Genomic DNA, 12,426 nt, shown 5'->3' on the forward strand with positions numbered 1-12,426 from the left:
TTATCAAAAGGTCTCAGCTTCATTTCAATGCTAACTCATGAAAATAGAGGAGGGATGGGAAAATCGTTTCATGCCCACCTCTGTGGTATTAGACTGTGCTGAAAATCTTATGAGAGATTTACAGGCTTCCTAAATAAATTACAATTATGAGTAAACAAGTATAAAGCAGATATTTTTTTAAAAGTCAGTCCATTAGGGAAACTTCTTCATAATACCATAAAATGTTTTAACTACTTTGCAAATTCAGTTTTTAAGTCATCTATGATTAATAACTTCTAGAGAGTAGTAGATCAGCCTACTTTGTGAGCTGTTACATTGCTGAGACACAGGACTTTAACAAAAAAAATCTTTGTTCCTTTACAACATTTTATGCTCATTTTTTGCTCTAGATTTTACAAGCAAATTTTTATACCAGCACATTTTAAAATACAAACAAAATTCCCCAACAAGTCTTTAATGCAGTTTCATGAGCACTTCTTGATTGAGCTACTTGTCCTCTCGAGTTCAAAATCCAAGTACGAGAAACTGAAGTTTCCAATATTGCATATACCCCAAACAAGACTGAGCCAGTTCACTTTAAGTTTGAGTTTATTGACATCAGCTTCCCTAAGCAACCATCCCAACTAATTCAGAAGATATGAGAACAGGAGGTAACAATAAATTTACACAAAATGCACACCTTGCATGGCCAGAAACGTTACATTTTCAAATCAATCTGGATACTTTTTTTTTTTTTTTTTTAAAAGAACAGCAAAGAATGGCATGTATGAATGCTGACAGTTTAAACATTTTATCCAGAAACACACTTCCGCACGGATACCAAGTTTAACCCATATTTTGAATTTGAAAATATACATAAACTTTATTAGATTACATTAAAATCTAATTTCAAAAAGTGCACAGTAAAAACAACCTAAGGGAATTCTGATGCAAGTTAATCATGGAGTGAAAATTCTTTGTTTTAACTGTCAACATTAAATTTTGTCTGTTTTACTGGTTACAAGTTCTAAACGTGTCAAATTCATATATGGCACCAAATGACTTATTACTAGGTCAAAACCATCTCTGTTTCCTTTTAAGAGCTAGCTCAAGAGGGTGACATTGAATTTTCAGCATCTGCAATTCTGTGTAGCAGTAGCAACATCCGAAAGACAGTTGATTGACCGTAAACTACCGACTTTTGTTCTTTCTGGAATTTCCCTGTAGTGAAAAACAAATAATGCACGGGAGAACATAATTCATATGAAAATAACAAACAGGAGCAAATCTGATGCCTAAATCACTACCTATACAGAGAAAACATTACAAAAGAAAATGAAACATAGGAGAAAAAAAGTCATTAAATTTCAAAGAGAAAGAAGAAAAGAAAGCTTCTGTATTTAAAATTTTGTATCTACTCTATAAATTCCCATTACACTTGTTATAACTGAGGGAAGAAAGGATTACAGCTTTCATAGTCATCAAAACCACAAATATTTTATTCTAATTAAAAGCTAGAAGAAAGGCACTGGAATTGTGTCCATGTTCTCAGGATTATACCATTATTCAAATGCTGTGAAGGCAAGTGAGTTTTTACCAGTAAATGGTACTTGTTTCTAATAAAAACCGTACAGGATAATTATCCAAAGGAATAAATACTGGGAATTATTTTGTATCAATTTTTCTTAAGAAAACAGCGACCTTATCATATTTTAGCTGGTTTTAAACAGGATATTTACAGCACAGTCTGGAGAAGAGTTCTAAATGTATCATTTTCCATTAATAGGATGTCAGTAATTTCAAAATGCATGTCTATTTGCAGGAGTTCATAATTTAATTAATTGTTTTAAGCAGAACTGGTTAAATGTTGGCACAGAGTTTGATGCTTTGTTATTTCTTGCTGCTTTGACTGGGAAACAAAACCCTCCCCAAATGTATAACTTTCACTTTGGCATGCTTCCATATTTAAAAGGGCCTCATTTTAAGTGAAATTGTCAAGTTACTGCTTGAGGACCTATGGTTATGGGGGAAGGAGGGTGTTCTTTACTTTTCAAATGTTTCAGACATTGTTATTTTAATAAGCAAATTACAGCATTTGTGCAGTGACTATTTTCCACAGGGATTTTTTAAAGTTATAAAATGGCACAAATAGTCTCCACGAAAGGAGAGACAACCAAGAGGGCATCCTTGTGCTTCTGTATTATGATGGTATTATGACTTCAGATCCTGTTAAAGTAACATTGTTAAAGGGACACTATTGTTACAATTTATATTTAAAACAGATTTACCTGTATTAACAGTGAGATCTTAGATAAATTAAAATAGCTTAAGTTCATTTTAGATCTGTTTTGTACTTTTTGCTCAGCAGACTAAATTTTATTTTTGTTTTAGATTGAAATGGATTAAAATCTCACTTTCTGGTATTTAGACTACAGACCGGTCAGCCTCATCTCTCTCCCCGAAAAAAATCACGGAGCAGGTCCTCAAGGAATCCATTTTGAAGCACTTGGAGGAGAGGAAGGTAATCAGGAACAGTCAACATGGGCAAGGGCAAGTCATGCCTGACCAACCTGATTGCCTCCTATGATGAGATAATTGGTCCTGTGGATATGAGGAAAGCGGTGGACATGATATACCTTGACTTTAGCAAAGCTTTTGATAAGTCTCCCACAGTATTCTTGCCAGCAAGTTAAAGTAGTATGGATTGGATGAATGGACTATAAGGCGGATAGAAAGCTGGCTAGATTGTCAGGCTCAATGGGCAGTGATCAACGGCTTGATGTCTAGCTGGCAGCCGGTATCAAGCAGAGTACCCCAGGGGTTGGTCCTCGGGCCGGTTTTCTTCAACATCTTTATTAATGATCTGGATGATGGGATGGATTGCACCCGCAGCAAGTTTGCAGATGATACTAAGCTGGGGGGAGAGGTAGATATGCTGGAGGGTAGGGATAGGGTCTAGAGTGACCTAGAGAAATTGGAGGATTGGGCCAAAAGAAATCTGATGAGGTTCAATAAGGACAAATGCAGAATCCTACACTGAGAACAGAAGAATCCCGTGCACCGCTACAGGCTGGGGACTGACTGGCTAAGGAGCAATTCTGCAGAAAAGGACCTGGGGATTACAGTGGACGAGAAGCTAGATATGAATCAGCAGTGTGCCCTTGTTGCCAAGAAGGCTAACGGCATATTGGGCTGCATTAGTAGGAGCACTGCCAGCAGATCGAGGGAAGTGATTATTCCCCTCTATTTGGCACTGGTGAAGCCATATCTGGAGTACTGCATCCAGTTTTGGGCCCCCCATTACAGAAAGGATGTGGACAAATTGGAGAGAGTCCAGCGGAGGGCAACAAAAATGATCAGGGGGCTGGGGCACATGACTTAAAAGGAGAGGCTGAGGGAACTGGGCTTGTTTAGTCTGCAGAAGAGAAGAGTGAGGCAAGGGATTTGATGGCAGCCTTCAACTACTTGAAGAGGGGTTCCAAAGAGGATGGAGCTTGGCTGTTCTCAGTGGTGGCAGATGACCGAACAAGGAGCAATTGCCTCAAGTTGCAGTGGGGGAGGTCTAGGTTGGATATTAGGAAACACTATTTCACTAGGAGGGTGGTGAAGCACTGGAATAGGTTACCTAGTCTAGGTTGGATATTAGGAAACACTATTTCACTAGGAGGGTGGTGAAGCACTGGAATAGGTTACCTAGGGAGGTGGTGGAATGTCCATCCTTGGAGGTTTTTAAGGCCCGGCTTCACAAAGCCCTGGCTGGAATGATTTAGTTGGTGGTGTTGGTTCTGCTTTGAGCAGGGGGCTGGATTAGATGACCTCCTGAGGTCTCTTCCAACCCTAATCTTCTATGATTCTATGTGTGAAAACAATGAGAAACAAGAGCAGTTAACTTTTCAACTGGATCATTGGGATGAGAGAAAGAATAGCAATTTTAACACAATATATTGTAACTATGGAGGAGTGACCATAAAGAATATCCCAAATGAATGCTTACAGTGTGACTCTCTGATCTCCTCCACCTTCCTGATCATCCCTCCATGTGCATTTTTTTTTAACAGTATGTTTTATTTTTAGGTAGCTGAAAAATGGTACTGCTCTTATAAGAAGTCCCCTTTGGAAGCCTAATCTGGTGTGGGGAAGATGTAATAAGCTCTCTACAGTTAAGAGTGCAGGGAACGACATAGTTTATAACTACCAGTCATTTCCAGATTCCAAGTTAGGTTCTAAAACTCTCACTCACCTGGATCAGTAGGGATAGGGCTTGAGGTTTTCATGTCAAGTGGCTCAGAATAAAAATGAGCTAGTAACTTCACACTCTACTTGCTACTGCTTATATCACTGCAGCCTGCAGAAACCCAGGCTGCAGACCATGCCCAAAGTAAAATACAACACTTGGTAACTTACCTTACTCATTTTTAGTGTATCAATTTCTTCCCTTTGTTTAGATAAGGTTTCATTCATACTGCATAGATGGTCACTCATCATACTTAGCTGATCTTCATAGCTTCTTTTGGTGGTTGTCAACTCATCCTGTGGAGTGAATGAACAGTAGCTTTCAGCTTTGCCCAATATTACAGTAGCATATTGCTCATGCAGACATGTAAGTTGTCCAACAAAGCTGCTAGGTTGACCAAACGTGTGCGCTTAAGCAATTTCTTTATGGAGAAAAGCAACTATGCAAAATTTTAAATGGAAAAAAGTCTCGGTAGTTTTCTTATCTCTCCCCCACAACTTATTTTATTACACTATTTTATAGATCATCTAACTAAGGGTTTAACAACATGGGACAAAAATCACTGAGGCTAAAACCCAGTTTCCAGCCCAGGTGCAATTGTTTTTATTTATCAAGTTCTGCTTAACATTCAGGACTATATGTTTAAAAATAACTGTGCGCCAGCCAGTATACTTTTTAAAAAAACAACAATTTGTTAGATAACTGTGGATGAATAGTTTGTGTGAGGTTTTTTGGGGAGGTATATGGATCTTTACAGATATGTACTGAGGGTGCACTGTTTTAGAAGAAATTCAGTTTTATAATTATGTCTATTTGCCACCACCAGAGAAATGGTCAAATTTCATCTTACAAGAACTTCACAATGAAAAGAGTTCAGATAAACACTACATAAATCCTGGTCTTGAAAATATACCATGCATAGAAATCCTAATAAACGCAAATAGGTGATCCAAAACCTCCATTAAGAACATGGGAAGATAGAACTGGGCCCTGAAGGACAGTAATATTAAATATCTGTATATACAGAGTCTTCAGTATGGTATCTGAATACGTAAGAAAAGTAACAGTTAAAGATTAAGGACTGCAGGACCATATCCTCTCTCATGCTGAGAATGCTCACTGAATTCAAGGGAACTATCTGTATGGGAGTCTGGGCTGCACAATCATGTCACATCATTAATACCTTGAAATCATACAGTGATTCATTAAGTCACTGGAGAATTTGTGGATAATTTCTATCCTACTGGTCTTGTTTACGGAGATTAGGCATAGTACTAGCAATTTAAAAAAGTTTTGCATCAGAAGTCAAGTACTTTAACAGCTACTAATAAAAGTCTACCATTGTAATCATTACTCCAATGGATGGCAAAATGGCAGTCCACTAGCCATATGCCAAAGAACACTAAATGGGCAGCTAGTTGACAATATTACCATATTGTTCTCCTTTTATATGTGATGTAATCTTCAAGTAGTAGTAAATGAGGACTGCACTAAGTCAAATGGAATTTTATTTAAAAATCTTATCTTGCTGCAGTGAATGCCAAAGATCAATGTAAGGCTGTTTCAGATGTACATCATCAGTTTGACATCAATCTGAAATACACGAAAGATATTTTTATATTTCAGATGTGATAGAGGCATATAAAGTGACATTCAAAAAGCTAAAAGAAAGTATTTTTTCATAGGCGTCACTATCATAAAACATGTGCAAAGTCACCTTTGCAAGTTTGAGAGAATAAGATGTGCATTACTTATAGAACAAGGTGCATTTAAAAAAAATTATAGCTATGGCCTAATGACTTTAGGAATGTCAATATTAGGACTGGGAACAAGGTGGCATGAAGTATTTCCTAGGGTAACCACAAATGTTAGAGAGCCTATTCTTCTACTCCAGTATTGTCATCATTAACTGAAAGCCTGATAACAGCCACGTGCTTATTATTATTTTAAATCAGTTGCTCTCAACCTTTCCAGACTACTGAACCCCATTCAGGAGTCTGAGTTGTCTTGCGTATCCCCCAAGTTACACCCATTTAAAAATTACTTGCTTACAAAAATCAGACAAAAATACAAAAAAGCATCACAGAACACACTGAAAAATTGCTTACTTTCTTATTTTTAGTATGTAATTACAAAATAAATAAATTGGAATATAAATAGTGTACTTACATCTCAATGTATAGTTTATACTGCTCTATATACAAGTCATTGTCTGTATGAAGTGTTAGTTTGTACTGCCTTCGCTAGTGATTTTTATGTAGCCTGTTGTAAAACTAGGCAAATATCTAGATGAGATGATGTAATCCTAGGAAGACCTCTGAGTACCCTAAGGGGTATGACACATACCTCTGGTTGAGAACCACTGTTTTAAGTGATGGCTACTTACTGTGCTCTCAGTACAAATTCAAGGGATTTAAAGAATTAAAATGTTTCATAGATAATTCATTTATCTTTAATACTTGTATTGAAAAGCGTGGTTACATTGTTCAATGCAAAGGCCTCACATTGCACTACTGAATAGGTCCTGACCATCTCTTGAGTCATGGGTATGTGCGTCCTGCATTGGCAACCCTGACAAACTGTCACCCCCTTTCATGGTTCTATATTACTAGATGGTCTCAATCACAAAGCTGCTTTTTAGTAAAATTGTGAGTTTACTGATGAAGTATCTAAAAAGGGAATTATGGGATTCATTTTACATTCCACATTTCAATTAAGAAGCCTCCCAACTTACCCAATGATAAAGAGGACTATGATGATGTGAAGGAGAAATTAAATGAGATGGTTCAAAGCCAGAAGGAATACTACACAGTGGCAACTGCCACTCATATGGAAAAATAGCTTCCTTCCTCAAACTTTTCCAAGCCAAAAATGTTGGTTTGTTTAAAAAGTAAAGAATCATCTTCTCATTACAGTTAGCACTGGTTTGAACTCACTGAATATAGAGGGGGGTCAGAAAGTTAAACCTCTCTAAGTTCCTGTTTACTTATGTATTTACAATTTTCTCTTTTCTCATTCTCTCAACTATCTTGGTTCAGTTCTCTGGATTTTAAGTGCAAATGGTGCGCGGTGCATTTTCGCAGAGCAGTTTTTCAAGGAACTAAAACTGACACGTCCACAGTCTGATAACCATGGTTAAAAATTACTTATTTTATTAAGTTGCCATGTGGGTTTTATAATAACACACCATCAGTCTTCCAGGGGAAAAAAAAAAGTAAAGGCTGAAATAGTCTTAAAAATCCCAGCTGCTAGGGAGGATGCCCCAATGTACATTTATGATTCTGGGTTTTACTGGGAAAGTGTGAGACGCAGTTACATATATTCACAGCCTCTCTGCTAGCTAAGTTCTTGTATGAAGTGAAATTGACTTTTCTATTTTAAAGCGCTCATTGAGCAAGAGCCCTGTCAATTTCTCCTCTTCAGCCAGCCTATTAAAATGCAGTGTGGCAAGAGGAGAGAAGGGACAGTAGATGCATATACATTATAATGTTTTGCCCCCAGCCAAGCAGCTGGGATTTAACCATAGTTTTGGAAGCAAAAAACAAACAAGGATAATAAAGGGTAAAAGGGACAATATTTGCACGAGATATGTTTACATTAAAATGGTATCTCAGTTACTCTAAGTATTTTCTCTATTTTTTAGAATAGATATACCCCATTTAATACTCAATCTTTTATAATTTTAAACATGTGCATTAGTGGGTTTGGTCTGCAATTCTACTCGCATGCCATGACAGTTTTCACACTTAGCATGGGACGTACATTGGGTTTTATGTTTTTCCACCCACAACTATCTTATGGAGTGTGTCCATCAAATTGCTTAGCTAACATTTCACTTGCCTGTAATCTACTGATGCTTTGACTAGCTAATTTCATCTCCTCCATTAGTGATTCCTTAGACTTCTCAGCTAATGATAATCTTTTGGCAAGCGCTCGGCACTATCAAAGAAAACAAAAATAAATCAGTTAGTCAGGAGAGTATTGTACATAGCAAATTATTTGAGGCAGGGTTTTTTAAAATCTAAATGTTTGGGCCTTTCAAAATGTAAAGTTTTTGGTTTACAGAAATAAGCTTTTATACAAAACTTCACAAGCTAAACACTAATTTAACGTTATAAAAAACTAAAGTTTCAGGTTTTATTTATTTTATAGACAAGCACCTTACATTTTAGCACTATTGGTAGAAAAGAATATCTGAGATCAGAAGGATCTATTAATTTTGTTTGAAGAAAATATAAAAAGAAAAACGAATGAGATCTCAAGATGCCATGCACATGCACATATTGTTTAAATGTCAGTGTGGAAGGATGGTTCTTTCACATTATCTCATTATCTGCCATGCCAATAACAGTTGTGCACATTAAAGCTGACAAAGCAAATCTAACCAAACATGGGGCATGTTCTGCAGGTGTTTCTGGCAAAATTGCTCATCCTACTGAGGAGCATTTATCGGATTCTAAAATTAAATGCAACAAATGCTTGAAAACAGTTCTCAGCTTGCAAAGAAGTCAAGCAAGCCAAATTGTACAACATTCTGCAATTTTTAGGTGAGAGGTTAGTTCTAGTACTTCATTATCAAATTGCTAAATTCTTTGAAATTACTGTAGTTTGTCACATTAAGCCAGGGCAGTGGAACAGCATGCAGGGGCTAGCACCCCTGCAATAGAAATATTGAGTTAACTCGTACATGCCAAGTAGGAAGGCGTGTCAAAACGGGACCCAGAGGGGCTAGAGCGGCCACTGCGGGGACCAGGATTGGGCTGGGGAACAGGGAGCAGCTGCTGCAGTGCAGGGATTGGGTTGGGGAGTGGGACCCAGAGGGGCTGGATAAGGCCCAGGTAGGAACCTCAGTAATCTCCTTCCCAGCCTGGAGCCAGCTTCTCTCCTCTCCTGCCCAAGTCTCAGTATCTCCCCCTGCCCCACCTGGCATTAAGGCAAGGACTTAAATTCAATTCTATATAGTTTGGTAGCTAAACCAGCAATAAAACAGGTGTATAACAACAACCTATATCTAGGCGACTTAAAACCAATGTGCTTTCTTATTACCAAATGCAACTGATTAACAAGTGAGCAATTATTAAAAATTAAGAAACTGATGCAACACACAGCAAATACAGCCTTTTATGAATACTACCCCAAAACCAACCAAACTGCAGGAACAAATTATCGGATAGATTGTCCATGGTGTTTTGGTAGGAGTCTGCCGTTCCCAACATTGATCTATAGAAAGTTCAGAAAGGAGTGACTTTTCAGTACAGAAGATTGACTGGATACTCACCTCAGCATGAAAATGTACTGACTTGCTGTCAGCCAGCTGTAGGAGAGACGTAAGTTCGACTATCCTTGCCATATAGTGATTTTTTATCAAGTCTTCACGGGACTTATCATCTAGAGCCTGAAGAGTGAGAGCTCATGTGATCAAACAATTAACATGACTTTATCTTTACTAGAACTAAAGCCATAACCTAGATCTTTATACAGGAAAAAGTTTTTTTTCTAAGTGGCAAGTTGTCCAAATCGGATAGACTATATATAAAGCATGTAAAATTTGATTGAGCTTGCCACTTCTTAGAGCAGACACATTTATAAAATAAAAGCAGTCTTATCAGATATTGTGCAACACTACTAACTTGAGTCTTCTGAAAAACAATGCTAAAACTCAAGGTTATATTTTATGTAGAGAGTTGAGCAATGAGTAGAATATACAACAGACAATTTACATTAAAGGATTTCTAGTGAGGATGCAAATCCTTGAGGACTACCTACTGTCCCCTTCTCACCACACAATTATCATCTTGGATTCTCCAGCAAAGATGGAATTCTCAAAGATGGCCAGGACATTAGCAGCCCATGGACATTAGGAGCCACATTTTCAAAACTGCATGTGCATTTTCAGAAGTTTGATTAAAGAAATCAGACTTTAAATTTTTGCAGAAATGCCACACTTTCCTGTAGACTACAATGAATTACCAGCTTGGGGCAACTGTCATACTACATTTGCACCCTCTTTCATTTAAGTTTTGAGGTTCACACTAGACAGAGACTTATTTTGAAGAATTCTTATACAGCTAAGTCTAATGGCTTAATATGTCTTTTATAAAGAAACACTCACTGCACTTAAACCCCATCTCATCTTCCAACAGCTTTTACAGTAACCTTACAGTTCATGTTTCAGAGTAGCAGCCGTGTTAGTCTGTATTCGCAAAAAGAAAAGGAGTACTTGTGGCACCTTAGAGATTAACAAATTTATTTGAGCATGAGCTTTCGTGAGCTACAGCTCACTTCATCGGATGCATTCAGTGGAAAAAAACAGTGGGGAGATTTATATACATAGAGAACATGAAACAATGGGTGTTACCATATACACTATAACGAAAGTGATCACTTAAGATGAGCTATTACCAGCAGGAGAACTGGCGGGGGGGTGGGGGTGGGGAAGGACCTTTTATAGTTATAATCAAGGTGGGCCATTTCCAGCAGTTGACATCTGGGGAACAGTGGGGGGGGGGGGGGAGAAATAAACATGGGGAAATAGTTTTACTTTGTGTAATGACCCATCCACTCCCAGTCTCTATTCAAGCCTAATAGAGATATTAGGCACATATCACATTGGTAGATGTGCAGGTGAACGAGCCTCTGATCGTGTGGCTGATGTGATTAGGCCCTATGATGGTGTCCCCTGAATACATATCCTTGCAACAAAGCCCGTTGATAACTGTGTCCGCATATGTATTCAGGGGACACCATCATAGGGCCTAATCACATCAGCGCCACTATCAGAGGCTCGTTCACCTGCACATCTACCAATGTGATATATGCCATCATGTGCCAGCAATGCCCCTCTGACATGTACATTGGTCAAACTGGATAGTCTCTATGTAAAAAAATAAATGGACACAAATCAGACGTCAAGAATTATAACATTCAAAAACCAGTCGGAGAACACTTCAATCTCTCTGGTCACTCGATTACAGACCTAAAAGTTGCAATTCTTCAACAAAAAAACTTCAAAAACAGACTCCAACAAGAGACTGCTGAATTTGAATTAGCAAACTGGATACAATTAACTTAGGCTTGAATAGAGACTGGGAGTGGATGGGTCATTACACAAAGTAAAACTATTTCCCCATGTTTATTTACCCCCCCTCCTTCCCCCCCACTGTTCCCCAGACGGCAACTGCTGGAAATGGCCCACCTTGATTATAACTACAAAAGGTCCCCCGTCCCCCTCCCGCTCTCCTGCTGGTAATAGCTCACCTTAAGTGATCACTCTCTGTACAGTGTGCATGGTAACACCCATTGTTTCATGTTCTCTATGTATATAAATTTCCCCTCTGTATTTTCCACTGAATGCATCTGATGAAGTGAGCTGTAGCTCATGAAAGCTTATGCTCAAATACATTTGTTAGTCTCTAAGGTGCCACAAGTACGCCTTTTCTTCTTACATTTCATGTCAACGGAATTGCTCTCTGAAGGATCACAGAGAGGGGAAAACATTTCATCTTAGCCCAATGTTCATGCTGTGATAAGAAATGCTAACTTTACTTCTTTAGTACCACTAAAACATAACATTTGGTGTGACTGCCAGTCATGTTTTATTTGGTCTAATCACCTGTTGAAATAAAGAATAGTATATTTTTAGGGCACTTAAAATGCATACTAGAGCAGTAAGGAAGAGGTTATCCAGGCAAATTCCCCATAAATTGGACTGAAAGACAAAGGAGAAAGGAAAGGGAAGGAGTTAGGAGAGGCCTATAAATGTGTGGTTTTTTGCTGCTTCAACCCTCCTTTGATTATTAATCAATCTGAGGTTTGGAATCCAGCTCATGTCACTGAAGTACATGAATACAGAGCTACGCTTTCTAAAGCTACAGAGAACTTGATAATTTGAGAGTGTAGCTCACATCTTGTTTAATTCCTTATCTGAACACGTCTGTTGAATAAAACCAGAGCCATAAGCTATTGTCAGAGTTAGATCAAATTGGAGAATGAAGCATGGATTACCACCAATAGGTAAGGCTGCAAGTCTGTCACAGAATCACAGAATATCAGGATTGGAAGGGACCTCAGGAGGTCATCTAGTCCAACCCCCTGCTCAAAGCAGGACCAATCCCCAATTTTTGCCCCAGATCTCTAAATGGCCCCCTCAAGGATTGAACTCACAACCCTGGGTTTAGCAGGCCAATGCTCAAACCACTGAGCTATCCCTCCCT

The 12,426-nt window shown here is 38.3% G+C and overlaps 1 protein-coding gene across 6 annotated transcripts in view; it reads right to left on the bottom strand.

Annotated features, from left to right (window-relative positions):
• Positions 1 to 570: 570 nt before the first annotated feature.
• PPP1R21 (protein phosphatase 1 regulatory subunit 21) overlaps positions 571 to 12,426 on the bottom strand; it is a 61,743-nt gene continuing 49,887 nt past the window's right edge. For 3 of the 6 annotated variants that reach the window (XR_012158281.1, XR_012158280.2, XR_012158278.2), the window contains 5 exons: positions 9,492 to 9,608; positions 8,054 to 8,152; positions 4,384 to 4,509; positions 3,673 to 3,832; positions 571 to 1,200 (listed from right to left, as the gene is read on the bottom strand). Coding sequence is in view for 1 of the 6 variants with exons in the window: in XM_073339237.2 (XP_073195338.1) it covers positions 1,171 to 1,200; positions 4,384 to 4,509; positions 8,054 to 8,152; positions 9,492 to 9,608 (372 nt within the window). In the remaining 5 variants the exon portion in view is untranslated. Of the gene's footprint in view, positions 1,201 to 1,253; positions 2,581 to 3,672; positions 3,833 to 4,383; positions 4,510 to 5,644; positions 5,807 to 8,053; positions 8,153 to 9,491; positions 9,609 to 12,426 lie in introns of those variants that run through there. The other 3 variants (XR_012158279.2, XM_073339237.2, XR_012158282.2) reach the window with 3 other exon arrangements.

Source organism: Lepidochelys kempii, chromosome 3, assembly GCF_965140285.1.
Source record: "Lepidochelys kempii isolate rLepKem1 chromosome 3, rLepKem1.hap1, whole genome shotgun sequence".
Lineage (NCBI taxonomy): Eukaryota > Metazoa > Chordata > Testudines > Cheloniidae > Lepidochelys > Lepidochelys kempii.